The sequence below is a fragment of the Neoarius graeffei genome, chromosome 1 (genome assembly GCF_027579695.1).
Source record: "Neoarius graeffei isolate fNeoGra1 chromosome 1, fNeoGra1.pri, whole genome shotgun sequence".
Taxonomy (NCBI): Eukaryota; Metazoa; Chordata; class Actinopteri; order Siluriformes; family Ariidae; genus Neoarius; species Neoarius graeffei.
In genome coordinates, this window is record NC_083569.1 from 61423770 (window position 1) to 61436386 (window position 12617).

General features: G+C 37.8%; 1 protein-coding gene across 8 annotated transcripts in view; it reads left to right on the plus strand.

Moving 5' to 3' along the window:
* dysf (dysferlin, limb girdle muscular dystrophy 2B (autosomal recessive)) overlaps window positions 1–12617 on the plus strand; it is a 151934-nt gene that overhangs the window by 10177 nt on the left and 129140 nt on the right. For all 8 annotated transcript variants that reach the window (XM_060936039.1, XM_060936048.1, XM_060936077.1 and 5 more), the window contains exons 2-3: window positions 1743–1798; window positions 4168–4259. In XM_060936039.1, coding sequence (XP_060792022.1) covers window positions 1743–1798; window positions 4168–4259 — 148 coding nt within the window. The remainder of the gene's footprint in view (window positions 1–1742; window positions 1799–4167; window positions 4260–12617) is intronic.

A 12617-nucleotide genomic window follows, 5' to 3' on the forward strand; every position in this document is an offset into this window, starting at 1 on the left:
AGTGATAATTCATAAACTTGTCAATTTATACTTCTTTAAATGTAGTTTTGTTGTTTGTCCATGAATGGATTGGATTAAAGGTAGGTGGGGCCTATTTGGAGTTGAGATAGAAACTTTTTACATGTTAGTTTGTCCATTAATATGGTATAAATTTACTTTTCATTGGACTATGTGCAGAATATATTTCAGTTCAAATATATGTAGCTGCATATACGAGAAAATCTGAAGCCTTTCCCCAGGTTGCCATAATATATGATGTAATACATACAATATACTGCATTGTGTGCACTAGTTCCTGCAGTTGCTAAATCTCAGAACTGCTACCGTTAACTGTAAATTTAGATCACAGGCTGAAAATAATTTTGCATTTAAGATGACAACTTTAATAACGTTTACAGTTAAGGTGATCACTTCAACAAATAAAAAGGCTCCGAGTTGTTTTTGTGACTGTTAGAAGGCTGGTGGAAACCTTGAAATAGCCAAGCATTTCCACCCTCATGATAGTGAATGCCATCTCCATTTATAGACATCATGAACAAATTATTCTCTACAGAGGACGCTCTGAGTAAGCAACAAGCTATGAGAGAAAGTCTGGGGGTTGGGGGGGTGAAGTGGATAGTTACATGAAAAAGAGACTGGAAGCAAATACAGAACTCGTATTTAAACGATGTTGATGAGAAGAGTGAAGGGATCATGTGCATTGTGACTTTTTAGTTCATTACCAAAGTCTGGATATTTTAATCTCTGGAAGTATATACATGCTTCTTCATTTGTTTCCACTGAGGTTATCTTTCCAAAACTGTGTAGAGTGATGTGTCACTTGTTTGCCACCAAAGCTGTTTCAGATGAAGGACACGTTATTTCCATTTCATTTCCAGAATCAGAGACAGTTTTTGGGTTAGAATTTGTACCAGCCCAGATCACGCTATGACCTTTAGTGACGCCAGCTGTCCTTGTCTGTCTGTTGAGACAATATTTAAAAATTGTGTTACTATTTTAGTATACCCATTGGCTAGTGTAGGTTAGTTGCCAAAAATACTTGTTGATGCATGTCTGCCAGATAAGGTATTTAAAAGTACATTCTCCATGGCACAACAGGAAGGACCTTTCCTGATTCCATTTATACTTATTTTTGACAGATTTGTGTACTGGATTTATATAACGACCTTTGTAGTCAGTTAAAATGAAGAATGAGCACCTTTAATGTAAGATCCTCAAAAGAAAACGTCTAAAAGTAAAGCACTTTTTTTGTTTTGGTTTTTAAATGGCTAGTTATCTGTCTTGCTCACACTGAACAAACATCTTCTCCAGATCATGGTTCTGAATTAGTACCAGTTAGTGCCATGAACTAGCCTCTCTAATTGGGCTTGCTTCAACTAAATATTTATTTACAATCTATTCTGATGTATATCAGTATTTCTGTGATTTATAGAGATGTTTACTTTGATTGGATCTGTTTATAGTTAGCAGAAACACCACTTCCTGTATACACTGGAAGTCAGAACACAGCCTTCCTTCTCTTGACGGTTTAAGAAACCAGTTTCCTTCTATTATATATGAACAATCTGACCCTTCATTTCTCATCCCATGTAGTACGGATGGTGGCATAAACAGCTACAGGATCTCACACCTATAAATTGTAAAATGAAAATCGATAATATTCATAGCATGTGAACATTTCTTTTCATCATCACAGTTACTGAGTGCTATCTACAATAATTTACTTTTTCCCCTTTATACAGGGTCTAAGAAGAAGACCAAAGTGGTTAAAAACAATGTCAACCCTGTCTGGAATGAGGTTAGTTACCCACTATATATTATGGTATTGATGAAACATTACTATTTAACAATGGAATATGATTAAGCTACGTACACTTTCACTAGGAAATATAATGCATGTCGTGAGATACAGTAGAACAGACCTGACACCATTCAAACTGGTAACAAGTAAAACTATTATTTGGTAGAAAAATGAAATACAGCACTTTAACATATGAGGCATGTCACCACAAAATGAGTCCAGTTTGCCAAAAAATGAACATTGGATCTATTGTTCTATTGGATATTCTAAATCTACAGTTAATTATCTTTAAAATAAGGGACGAAATGCGAAATTTGGTGTAGCCAATACAAAGAAATGAGGAAAATTGTTAAAGGTATCATCATTTTAACAGAAAATCAAGTTTGGAGAGAATCAGCTGTAAACTTTGTGATGGGTAAACTGAAATTAATGCATAGTACACATTTATTTGGCCTACAAAGTCATAGGTTGTTTTACAATGTACAGTGGTGCTTGAAAGTTTGTGAACCCTTTAGAATTTTCTATATTTCTGCATAAATATGACCTAAAACATCATCAGATTTTCACACAAGTCCTAAAAGTTGATAAAGAGAACCCAGTTAAACAAATGAGACAAAAATATTATACTTGGTCATTTATTTATTGAGGAAAATGATCCAATATTACATATCTGTGAGTGGCAAAAGTATGTGAACTTCTAGGATTAGCAGTTAATTTGAAGGTGAAATAAGAGTCAGGTGTTTTCAATCAATGGGATGACAATCAGGTGTGAGTGGGCACCCTGTTTTATTTAAAGAACAGGGATCTATCAAAGTCTGTCTGATCTTCACAACACATGTTTGTGGAAGTGTCTCATGGCATGAACAAAGGAGATTTCTGAGGACCTCAGAAAAAGCGTTGTTGATGCTCATCAGGCTGGAAAAGGTTACAAAACCATCTCTAAAGAGTTTGGACTCCACCAATCCACAGTCAGACAGACTTTGTACAAATGGAGGAAATTCAAGACCATTGTTACCCTCCCCAGGAGTGTTCGACCAAGAGCAAGGCATATAATAGTCGGCGAGGTCACAAAGGACCCCAGGGTAACTTCTAAGCAACTGAAGGCCTCTCTCACATTGTTCATGAGTCCACCATCAGGAGAACACTGAACAACAATGGTGTGCATGGCAGGGTTGCAAGGAGAAAGCCACTGCTCTCCAAAAAGAACATTGCTGCTCATCTGCAGTTTGCTAAAGATCACGTGGACAAGCCAGACTATTGGAAAAATGTTTTGTGGACAGATGAGACCAAAATAGAACTTTTTGGTTTAAATGAGAAGTGTTATGTTTGGAGAAAGGAAAACACTGCATTCCAGCATAAGAACCTTATCCCATCTGTGAAACATGGTGGTGGTAGTATGATGGTTTGGGCCTGTTTTGCTGCATCTGGGTCAGGACGGCTTGCCATCATTGATGGAACAATGAATTCTGAATTATACCAGCAAATTCTAAAGGAAAATGTCAGGACATCTGTCCATGAACTGAATCTCAAGAGAAGGTGGGTCATGCAGCAAGACAACGACCCTAAGCACACAAGTCGTTTTATCAAATAATTATTAAAGAAGAATAAAGTTAATGTTTTGGAATGGCCAAGTCAAATTCCTGACCTTAATCCAATGGAAATGTTGTGGAAGGACCTGAAGTGAGCAGTTCATGTGAGGAAACCCACCAACATCCCAGAGTTGAAGCTGTTCTGTACAGAGGAATGGGCTAAAATTCCTCCAAGCCGGTGTGCAGGACTGATCAACAGTTACCGGAAACGTTTAGTTGCAGTTATTGCTGCACAAGGGAGTCACACCAGATACTGAAAGCAAAGGTTCACATACCGTACTTTTGTCACTCACAGATATGTAATATTGGATCATTTTCCTCAATAAATAAATGACCAAGTATAATATTTTTGTCTCATTTGTTTAACTGGGTTTTCTTTATCTACTTTTAGGACTTGTGTGAAAATCTGATGATGTTTTAGGTCATATTTATGCAGAAATACAGAAAATTCTAAAGGGTTCACAAACTTTCAAGCACCACTGTAATATTTTGGTGATGGATACATTATAAATTAAGTAATGTATTTATGGAAAATTATATTCACAAAAAACTAAAAATGATTATGTGGGTAATTTTTTGACGCAACCCCATTTCAAATTGCTATATCTCTGAATGAATTTTTGCTACAGTGGACTCGTTTTGTGGTGAAATGACCCACTTAATGACAAACTACACTAATTACCTATGAAACTTTACCTTTCCTCATTTTATTTGCAAAGAACGATTTGCTCTTCACATTTGTCTCTCTAATTATTTTCTGTTTTATCATTATATCAGGGTTTTGAATGGGACCTAAAAGGAGTGCCCTTAGACTCAGCAGCAGAGCTGCATGTGGTTGTGAAGGACCATGAAAAAATGGGAAGGAACAGGTATGTGTGCTTGTACAGTACATCTACAGTATGTGGAAGCTGAAGCCTTGTCCCAAATTGCACCCTAGTCCCTGTACTCCTCCTTAAAGCCTGCACTTTTATGTGACTGGCACTTTTTTTTTTTAATTTTGCCTTCTACATTCAGCAACTCCCTCCTCCATGACTGGCTCTATTTAATATTTCAAGGGTTTTTTTGGGTAAGGTACTGCTGATGAATCAGTAGTATCTGGCTCAGCTTTGACAAAACGGACAACGTTAGAGAAGAATGTTAGGGCCAGATTAAAACAATGATCATTAGTCTAGATGTTAATACAATCCAACCAATTAGTTTTCCGATGTCTTTTGATATGAACTGAACCAGGATACACAGATAAACATCTGTACGAGTACAAATCCAACAGCTGGAATGTCATTTACATGTCGACAGTACCTTTGTGTTAATAAAGACATAATTCACTTACATGTGTTCATAAGGTTTGTGGTTTCCTAAAGCATGACCGTTCAGCTTAGCTACTGAATTAACGAATGTTCAGTAGGACTTCCGGTTACATTTTCTCCTAATGGTCTGATGTAGCTATTGAAGAAAAAAAATCCTGCTTTTTATGTCTTTCATTTTGAATTTCATTTTAAAAATAATTGACCATGTAAGTGCATTGAAAGTATTTGATTCTAAAAAATGTATTATTCCATTGAGAAACAACTGACTAAACATGAATTGTCACTGGGATTTCAATTTATGTTTTTCCTAAAATGTTTCTATTTGTTCTTAACTTGAATTCTGTTGGTTGCTATATCACATTAAAGGTGGAAAACGATCTGACATGATTTATCTTGTTTTCATTTTTACATAACAAAACCCTGAAATTTTAACAGGGGTGTGCAGACTTTTTTCTACATTGTATATATGTGTTACTATTCTCAGTTTACACCATTCAGTCATTGGGTCTGATACAGCGAATATCATGTGCCTGATACAGCAAATTTTTCTTTTGTACGTAAAACAGTTGAACATGTGCATCATTAAACATAACCTTTGTTTATCCTTGAAGGTAGAAACACAAAAAGTTGTCCACCAGACAATAGGAAATAGATTGAAGTTGTGCCAAAGTGGTGGAGAGAGATCGAATACTTCTTTTACTTTTTCTCATTTTGTGCTTTATTGCATTTCATACACTTTTCACTTGAATGTCAATTATATGTCAATATGTCTTCATATTATGAAGATGAGATTGGAATGAACTGTACCACAAAGTTATTCAAAATTGCACATCACTGATATTAAATCAGTCAGCTCTCCTCCCTGCACTATAGCAACTTTAAGCACAATACGTTAGGTATGGTCTGTGTCTGTGTGTCAGCCCTGTGATGACCTGGCGACTTGTCCAGGGTGTACCCCGCCTTTCGCCCGTAGTCAGCTGGGATAGGCTCCAGCTTGCCTGCGACCCTGTAGAACAGGATAAAGCGGCTACAGATAATGAGATGAGATGAGACGTTAGGTATGTAACTGAATATGAATATGCTATTTGGATTAAACAGACACCACATCCTTTTTTTTTAATAAAAAGTTTGCTAGAAAGCTTCCCACTAGGTGTACACATTGGGATTCCCTGGATGAAATAAAACAAGTTACAGGAACATGAGTATTTATTTATTTATTATTATTTTTTTAATTGTGGAGCTGTGAAGGACTGCTCCTTGAGACTTATGGTCAGAGTTACCACATTTTTAGCAAAATTCCCACCCCAAGTACAGCTCAAAAACCACACACAAGATTTGAAATACTTCTTTTCTCTTGCACTTTTGGAGGAATCAAGTTAACAGTGGCATATTTATGATTTACAGTATATATCAACAATCCAATGCATTAGACAGTAATGCTAGCAAGCCTACTCATGGAACCAAGTTCATCAACATGGATATTCATAGGACATGCACCATTCTTTTCTTTTTTTTTTTACTTAGTGTTTTGCACCAGTAGTTTGATACTGCCTTACTGAGCTCCACAATAAAACTATATTTTGACTGTATTTCTGTACAAACATAAGAAATATGCTTTCGCAGTGCACATGGCTCTCAAAAAGTAATTATACTGTATATATATATATATATATATATATATATATATATATATATATATATATATATATACACACACACAGTGCTGTGCAAAAGTCTTTGACACATGTAAAGAAATGCTGTCGACCAAAAATATGAAATGAAATGTTTCAATATAAAAAAAAAATACTATAAACAGCAGTAAACCATAATAAATGAAACAAAGTCAGTATTTGGGGTGAGACGACCCTTTGCTTTTAAAAAACAAAACAAAACAGTAGTCTCAGGTACAGTGAGTGCAGTTTTATAAGGAAATGAGCTGTAGGTTTTACTGAGCATCTTACAGAACCAGCCATAGTTCTTCTGGACACTTTGACTGTCTTCATTTTGCAGCAAAACCCAGCAGCCTTCATTATGTTTTCTTTTTTAATCTGAAAAGTGCTCCCTTATGTCATATGCTGCTCAGATACAACATTTAATTTTGTGCTGGAAAACAAACACTTGGAACTCTAAAATGTTTTTGTCCTGACTCGATAATGTAGAAGTCATAAAATAGAAATCGATGAAGTTTGTATGAAAAAACATAGGGCACCTAAGACTTTTGCACAGTACTCTATCTATCTATCTATCTATCTATCTATCTATCTATCTATCTATCTATCTATCTATCTATCTATCTATCTATCTATCTATGTGTGTGTGTAATATCTGCATTCACTGTAATATCTAATATCTGCATTCACTGGATATGAGCAATCGCGTGCTCTGATTGGCTACTTTACTACTCAGATATCAGCTCATATACCATGAGTAGAGAAAAACAAAATGGCAGAGCGTGCTACTGAACCAACCAAGGATGAAATAAAAACTCTACTCAAAAATAAAAAAAACCCAAAATACAAAAAAAAGCAACAAAATATGGAATGAAAGTATTTGATGGTAGAATGTATCTTTTTTTATTTTTCAAGAATTATTATTATAGCATTTTTCACAAATCGCTACTGTCATTTTGCCAGTTTGTTAAGCAGAAATGATTTTGTTGGACGTTTTGTATAAAGTTTTTTTTTTTGTTTTTTTGAATTTGCAAAAAATAAAGATAAAAATGCTCTGTTTCTCAAAATCCAGTGACTGTGCATAGAATAAAACAGTTATTCCACTCAATCTCGTTGTACATGGCTTATAGCCAACTCGGCGCTACACGGCTCATCGGCTATCAGCTCATGTACAACTTGATTTTGTGGAATAATAGAATAATATATTTTTTCTCACCTTTCTGTCATGTAACAAACTCGAAAACTGAAGAAAAGCTGGTAAAATATTATTAGGTGGCTGTTGTCAACTGTGAATAACACATTTGTGATTTGGCAAAGACAGCTTTGCTTGGAAACAAAGTCAGCTTTCTGATGCAGTCACATTACATAGAAGGTAAAGCTTGCCAGTAAGTTCCATGTCTGGTTCAGGAGGTGAATAAAGTTAGGTTAGGTAAATTGTTATTTACTACATAAGCCATGGCCTAAAGGTTAGCAAAGCAGCTTTGGGACCAAAAGGTTGCTGGTTCGATTTCCTGGACCAGCAGGAATGGTTGCAGTGCCCTTGAGCAAGGTGCCTAACCCCTAACTGCTCCCTGGACTGCTCTGGGTATGGTGTATGTAACCCTGGATAAGAGCGTCTGCTAAATGCCTAGAATGTAATGTAACTTGTGAATGAAAAATCACTCCTCCAGCAGTGCAGTTATTTTCAGTTTTCTTTCCATTGTGTCCAGGCAATAGTGATAGAATTCACATTAGAAAAACAAACAAACAAACAAACAAACAAACAACCAGTATAGACCATGCCCACTTGCATTTTTAAACCAAATATGAAAACAGATATGAACATTTTTTTAATATAGAAAATGCCATTGCATTACAACCCTACTGCATATAAAAATGTGAGTCCTGGAGCTTAGCAGATCGTATCTCCAAACTTAATCATAATCATTCTACTCATTCTTTCTGTTGCATGGCTGCTCAATGAGAACATTCACACTAGATCATTACATAACTGTGTTTCAAGTGCTGGGGAATGTGCACAAGAAACAGCAACATGAGTAGGAGGTGTGGCAAATAGTGAGAAACAATTGGTAAATGATCCAGACTTTCTGAACATGCCCAAAGGTAATTTTCAACCATTGTGGTGTACTTATACAGTGACGCAATATCACAGGGAGACCAGAGGTGACATAATGTAAACAAGTATCTTCATGAGTTGGTGGAAGTGCTGACCAGCAACATTTGCATTTTTTTTTCAATTTTAATATATTTAAAAAAACACCCCGAATGTAATTCTGTTGTTTTATGCATACACAGAATAGACTGTACACATGATCTATTGGCATGTACCATAGGGTATTGTTTATGTACTGTAAGCTTGTAACATTTGCAAATCATGGTTGTGATTTAATCACTGGCAATTTTGAATGGCTTCAATAGTATATTGATTGCCTATTGTGAATGCATTATTCTTAACAACTCTGATGATGACTTGCACTCTTGCCCATGCTGTTGGCAAGTAGGAATGTGACATTAAATTCCAAACAATAAACAGCATTGTTAAATGAGACAGAATGGCAAACCTACACTCTGTGTGGATTCAGGAGCGTTTATATACAACCCCAAATCAGAAAAAGTTGGGATGGTATGGAAAATGCAAATAAAAAAGAAAGCAGTGATTTCTAAATTTACTTTGACTTGAATTTCATTGCAGTCAGTATGAATCCAAGATATTTCATGTTTTGCCTGGTCAACTTCATTTAATTGATTAATATACATCCATTCCTGTGTTTCAGACCTGCAACACATTCTAAAAATGCCAGGACAGGGGTAATTTAGGGCTAATAATGAGGAAAAACACTTAAATAATGATGTGATTTGAAACAGGTGATTAACCATGATTTGGTACAAAATCAGTATCCAGAAAAGGCCTAGTCTTCGAAGAGCAAAGATGGGCCCAGGATCTCCAGTTTGTCAGGAAATATGTGAGAAAATTATTTAAATGCTTAAAAACAATGTTCCTTAAAGAAAGATATGAAGGGATTTGGATATTTCACCCTCTATAGTGCATAATATCATTAAACAATCATTAAAATATCATTGCCCTGTGATGATCTGGTGACTTGTCCGGGGTGTACCTCGCCTCCGCCCATAGTCAGCTGGGATAGGCTCCAGCTAGCCTGCGACCCTGTAGAACAGGATAAGCAGCTACAGATAATGGATGGATAAAATATCATTAGGGTGCAAGCCAAGGCTGAACACCTATGATCTCTCATCCCTCAAATGACACTGCATCATGAACTGTCATTCATCTATAGCTGATATCGCCACATGGGCTCAATATTACTTTGGCAAACCTTTGTCAAGCACTACATGACAGAGTTACCGTACATCCACAAATGCCAGTTAAAGCTTTACTGTGCAAAACGGAAACCTTATGTTAACTGTGTCCTTCTCTGGGCTTGGAGGCATCTGGGATGGACCATCACATAGTGGAAATGTGTATTGTGGGCAGATTAATCAGTATTTCAGGTCTTTTTTTTTTTGGAAGAAATGGACACCGTGTGCTCTGGAACAAAGATGAAAAGGATCATATATACTGTAACTGGCAACAAGTCAAAAAGCCAGGGTGTGTCATGGTATGGGGTTGTGTCAGTGCCCTTGACAAAGATAACTTGGACCTCTGTGATGGCAGCATTAATGCAGAAAAGTACATTAAGATTTTGGAGGAACATGTGCTGCCTTCAAGAGGACACCTTTTCCATGATATTTCAACAAGACAATGCAAAACCACATTCTGCACTCATTACAAAGGCATGGCTGTGGAAGGAGAAGGTGTCTGTCCCTTCTGTCTGTAATAGAGAATGTGTGGCGAATTTTTAAACGAAAACTGACAATAATGATCCTGTACTGTGGCACACCTTAAGACTTGTTTGCAGGAAGAAACACCTGAAACACTTAATCACTTGGTGTCTTCAGTCCCTAAACATCTTTTCAGTGTTGTAAGAAGGAATGGCAACATTATCTCATCTCATTATCTGTAGCCGCTTTATCCTGTTCTACAGGGTCGCAGGCAAGCTGGAGCCTATCCCAGCTGACTAGGGGTGAGAGGCGGGGTACACCCTGGACAAGTTGCCAGGTCATCACAGGGCTGACACATAGACACAGACAACCATTCACACTCACATTCACACCTACGGTCAATTTAGAGTCACCAGTTAACCTAACCTGCATGTCTTTGGACTGTGGGGGAAACCGGAGCACCCGGAGGAAACCCACGCGGACACGGGGAGAACATGCAAACTCCACACAGAAAGGCCCTTGCCGGCCACTGGGCTCGAATTCGGATCTTCTTGCTGTGAGGCGACAGCGCTAATCACTACACCACCGTACCGCCCTGGCAACATTATAAAGTGGTAAATGCTTTATCATCCCAACTTTTTCTTTTGAAAAGTGTTGCAAGAATAATATATAGATTTAGGCACTGCCTAAAAGTGGAGCTCCCATCTGTTTCTGGGTTGTAGAATTTTCTTATATCATAGCCAGCCTCTTTTGTTTTATTTCTTTACCATTATAGTTACTATACTGTTTCCTTATGTTGTACAAAACATACACAGAAAGAGAATAGCTCTGGCCTGATGAGTAGAGTCAGGGCAGTGATTTTATTTATAAATTCAATTTCACATTGCTGAGACAAGAATACAAAAAAAAAAACATATCGGAAAAATAATATCATATTGAAAACAAAATATAATACAATGAATACGCTGCCGAGTACAAAAACCCGGGATAAAAAAAGTGCAATTGAGGAAATATTTAAAACACTCAGCATTGGCATTACCAACATACTAATATTAAGAAATTGTGTTATTAAGAAAGCCCATTAAAGAATTTTCTAGAGTTATAGTTTGTTCGTATATTTTTTTTAGAAGTGTGCACATTTTGCACGAAGGTCTCAGGTCCTTATTACATGGTTATCAAAATGAATAATGCACATAATACAGCATGTTGAGACAGAATTAACTCCAGCGATCGGACATCTGGATGTATTTTTAGACAATTTCTGCAGGCTGGAATCTTTGGGCTTTGTTTCATCCAAAAGAGAAAGTAACTGGTTGCTGGTTAGCTGAAAGAAAATCATATATGTAAATAAGCATACACTTCTTTAAATTATAAAATCATGCTTGTCAGTTAAAGGTAAGAGGTACAATGAAATGCATCATGGCAAGAAATCAGAAAACAACTCGATGGGTTACTCACTATTCAACTGTTGGGTTTCCTGTGGTGGCAGGCACACACAGGACTGAAACCATCAGAAAACAACTCAATGGGTTTCTTTATGTATCCACACTCTATGCCTATGGGGCTCCGCTCACGCGGGCCTTCGGCCCACACAGGCACTCGGCTAAAAATTGAAATAAGTATTTTGAAAAACAGTAAAATTCATGAGGTAAAACATCAAATAATGTGCTGTTGTATTGTTTTGAGCGCAATACATCTCATCTCATCTCATTATCTCTAGCCGCTTTATCCTTCTACAGGGTCGCAGGCAAGCTGGAGCCTATCCCAGCTGACTATGGGCGAAAGGCGGGGTACACCCTGGACAAGTCGCCAGGTCATCACAGGGCTGACACAGAGACACAGACAACCATTCACACTCACATTCACACCTACGGTCAATTTAGAGTCACCAGTTAACCTAACCTGCATGTCTTTGGACTGTGGGGGAAACCGGAGCACCCGGAGGAAACCCACGCGGACACGGGGAGAACATGCAAACTCCGCACAGAAAGGCCCTCGCCGGCCCCGGGGCTCAAACCCAGGACCTTCTTGCTGTGAGGTGACAGCGCTAACCACTACACCACCGTGCCGCCCTAGCGCAATACATACCAAACATTATTTACAAGGCATTGCTTTCAGTTTTAATTTCAATTTCAACATACCATTACACTTTTTCTGGGCGGCACGGTGGTGTAGTGGTTAGCGCTGTCGCCTCACAGCAAGAAGGTCCGGGTTCGAGCCCCGTGGCCGGCGAGGGCCTTTCTGTGCGGAGTTTGCATGTTCTCCCCGTGTCCGCGTGGGTTTCCTCCGGGTGCTCCGGTTTCCCCCACAGTCCAAAGACATGCAGATTAGGTTAACTGGTGACTCTAAATTGACCGTAGGTGTGAATGCGAGTGTGAATGGTTGTCTGTGTCTATGTGTCAGCCCTGTGATGACCTGGCGACTTGTCCAGGGTGCACCCCGCCTTTCGCCCGTAGTCAGCTGGGATAGG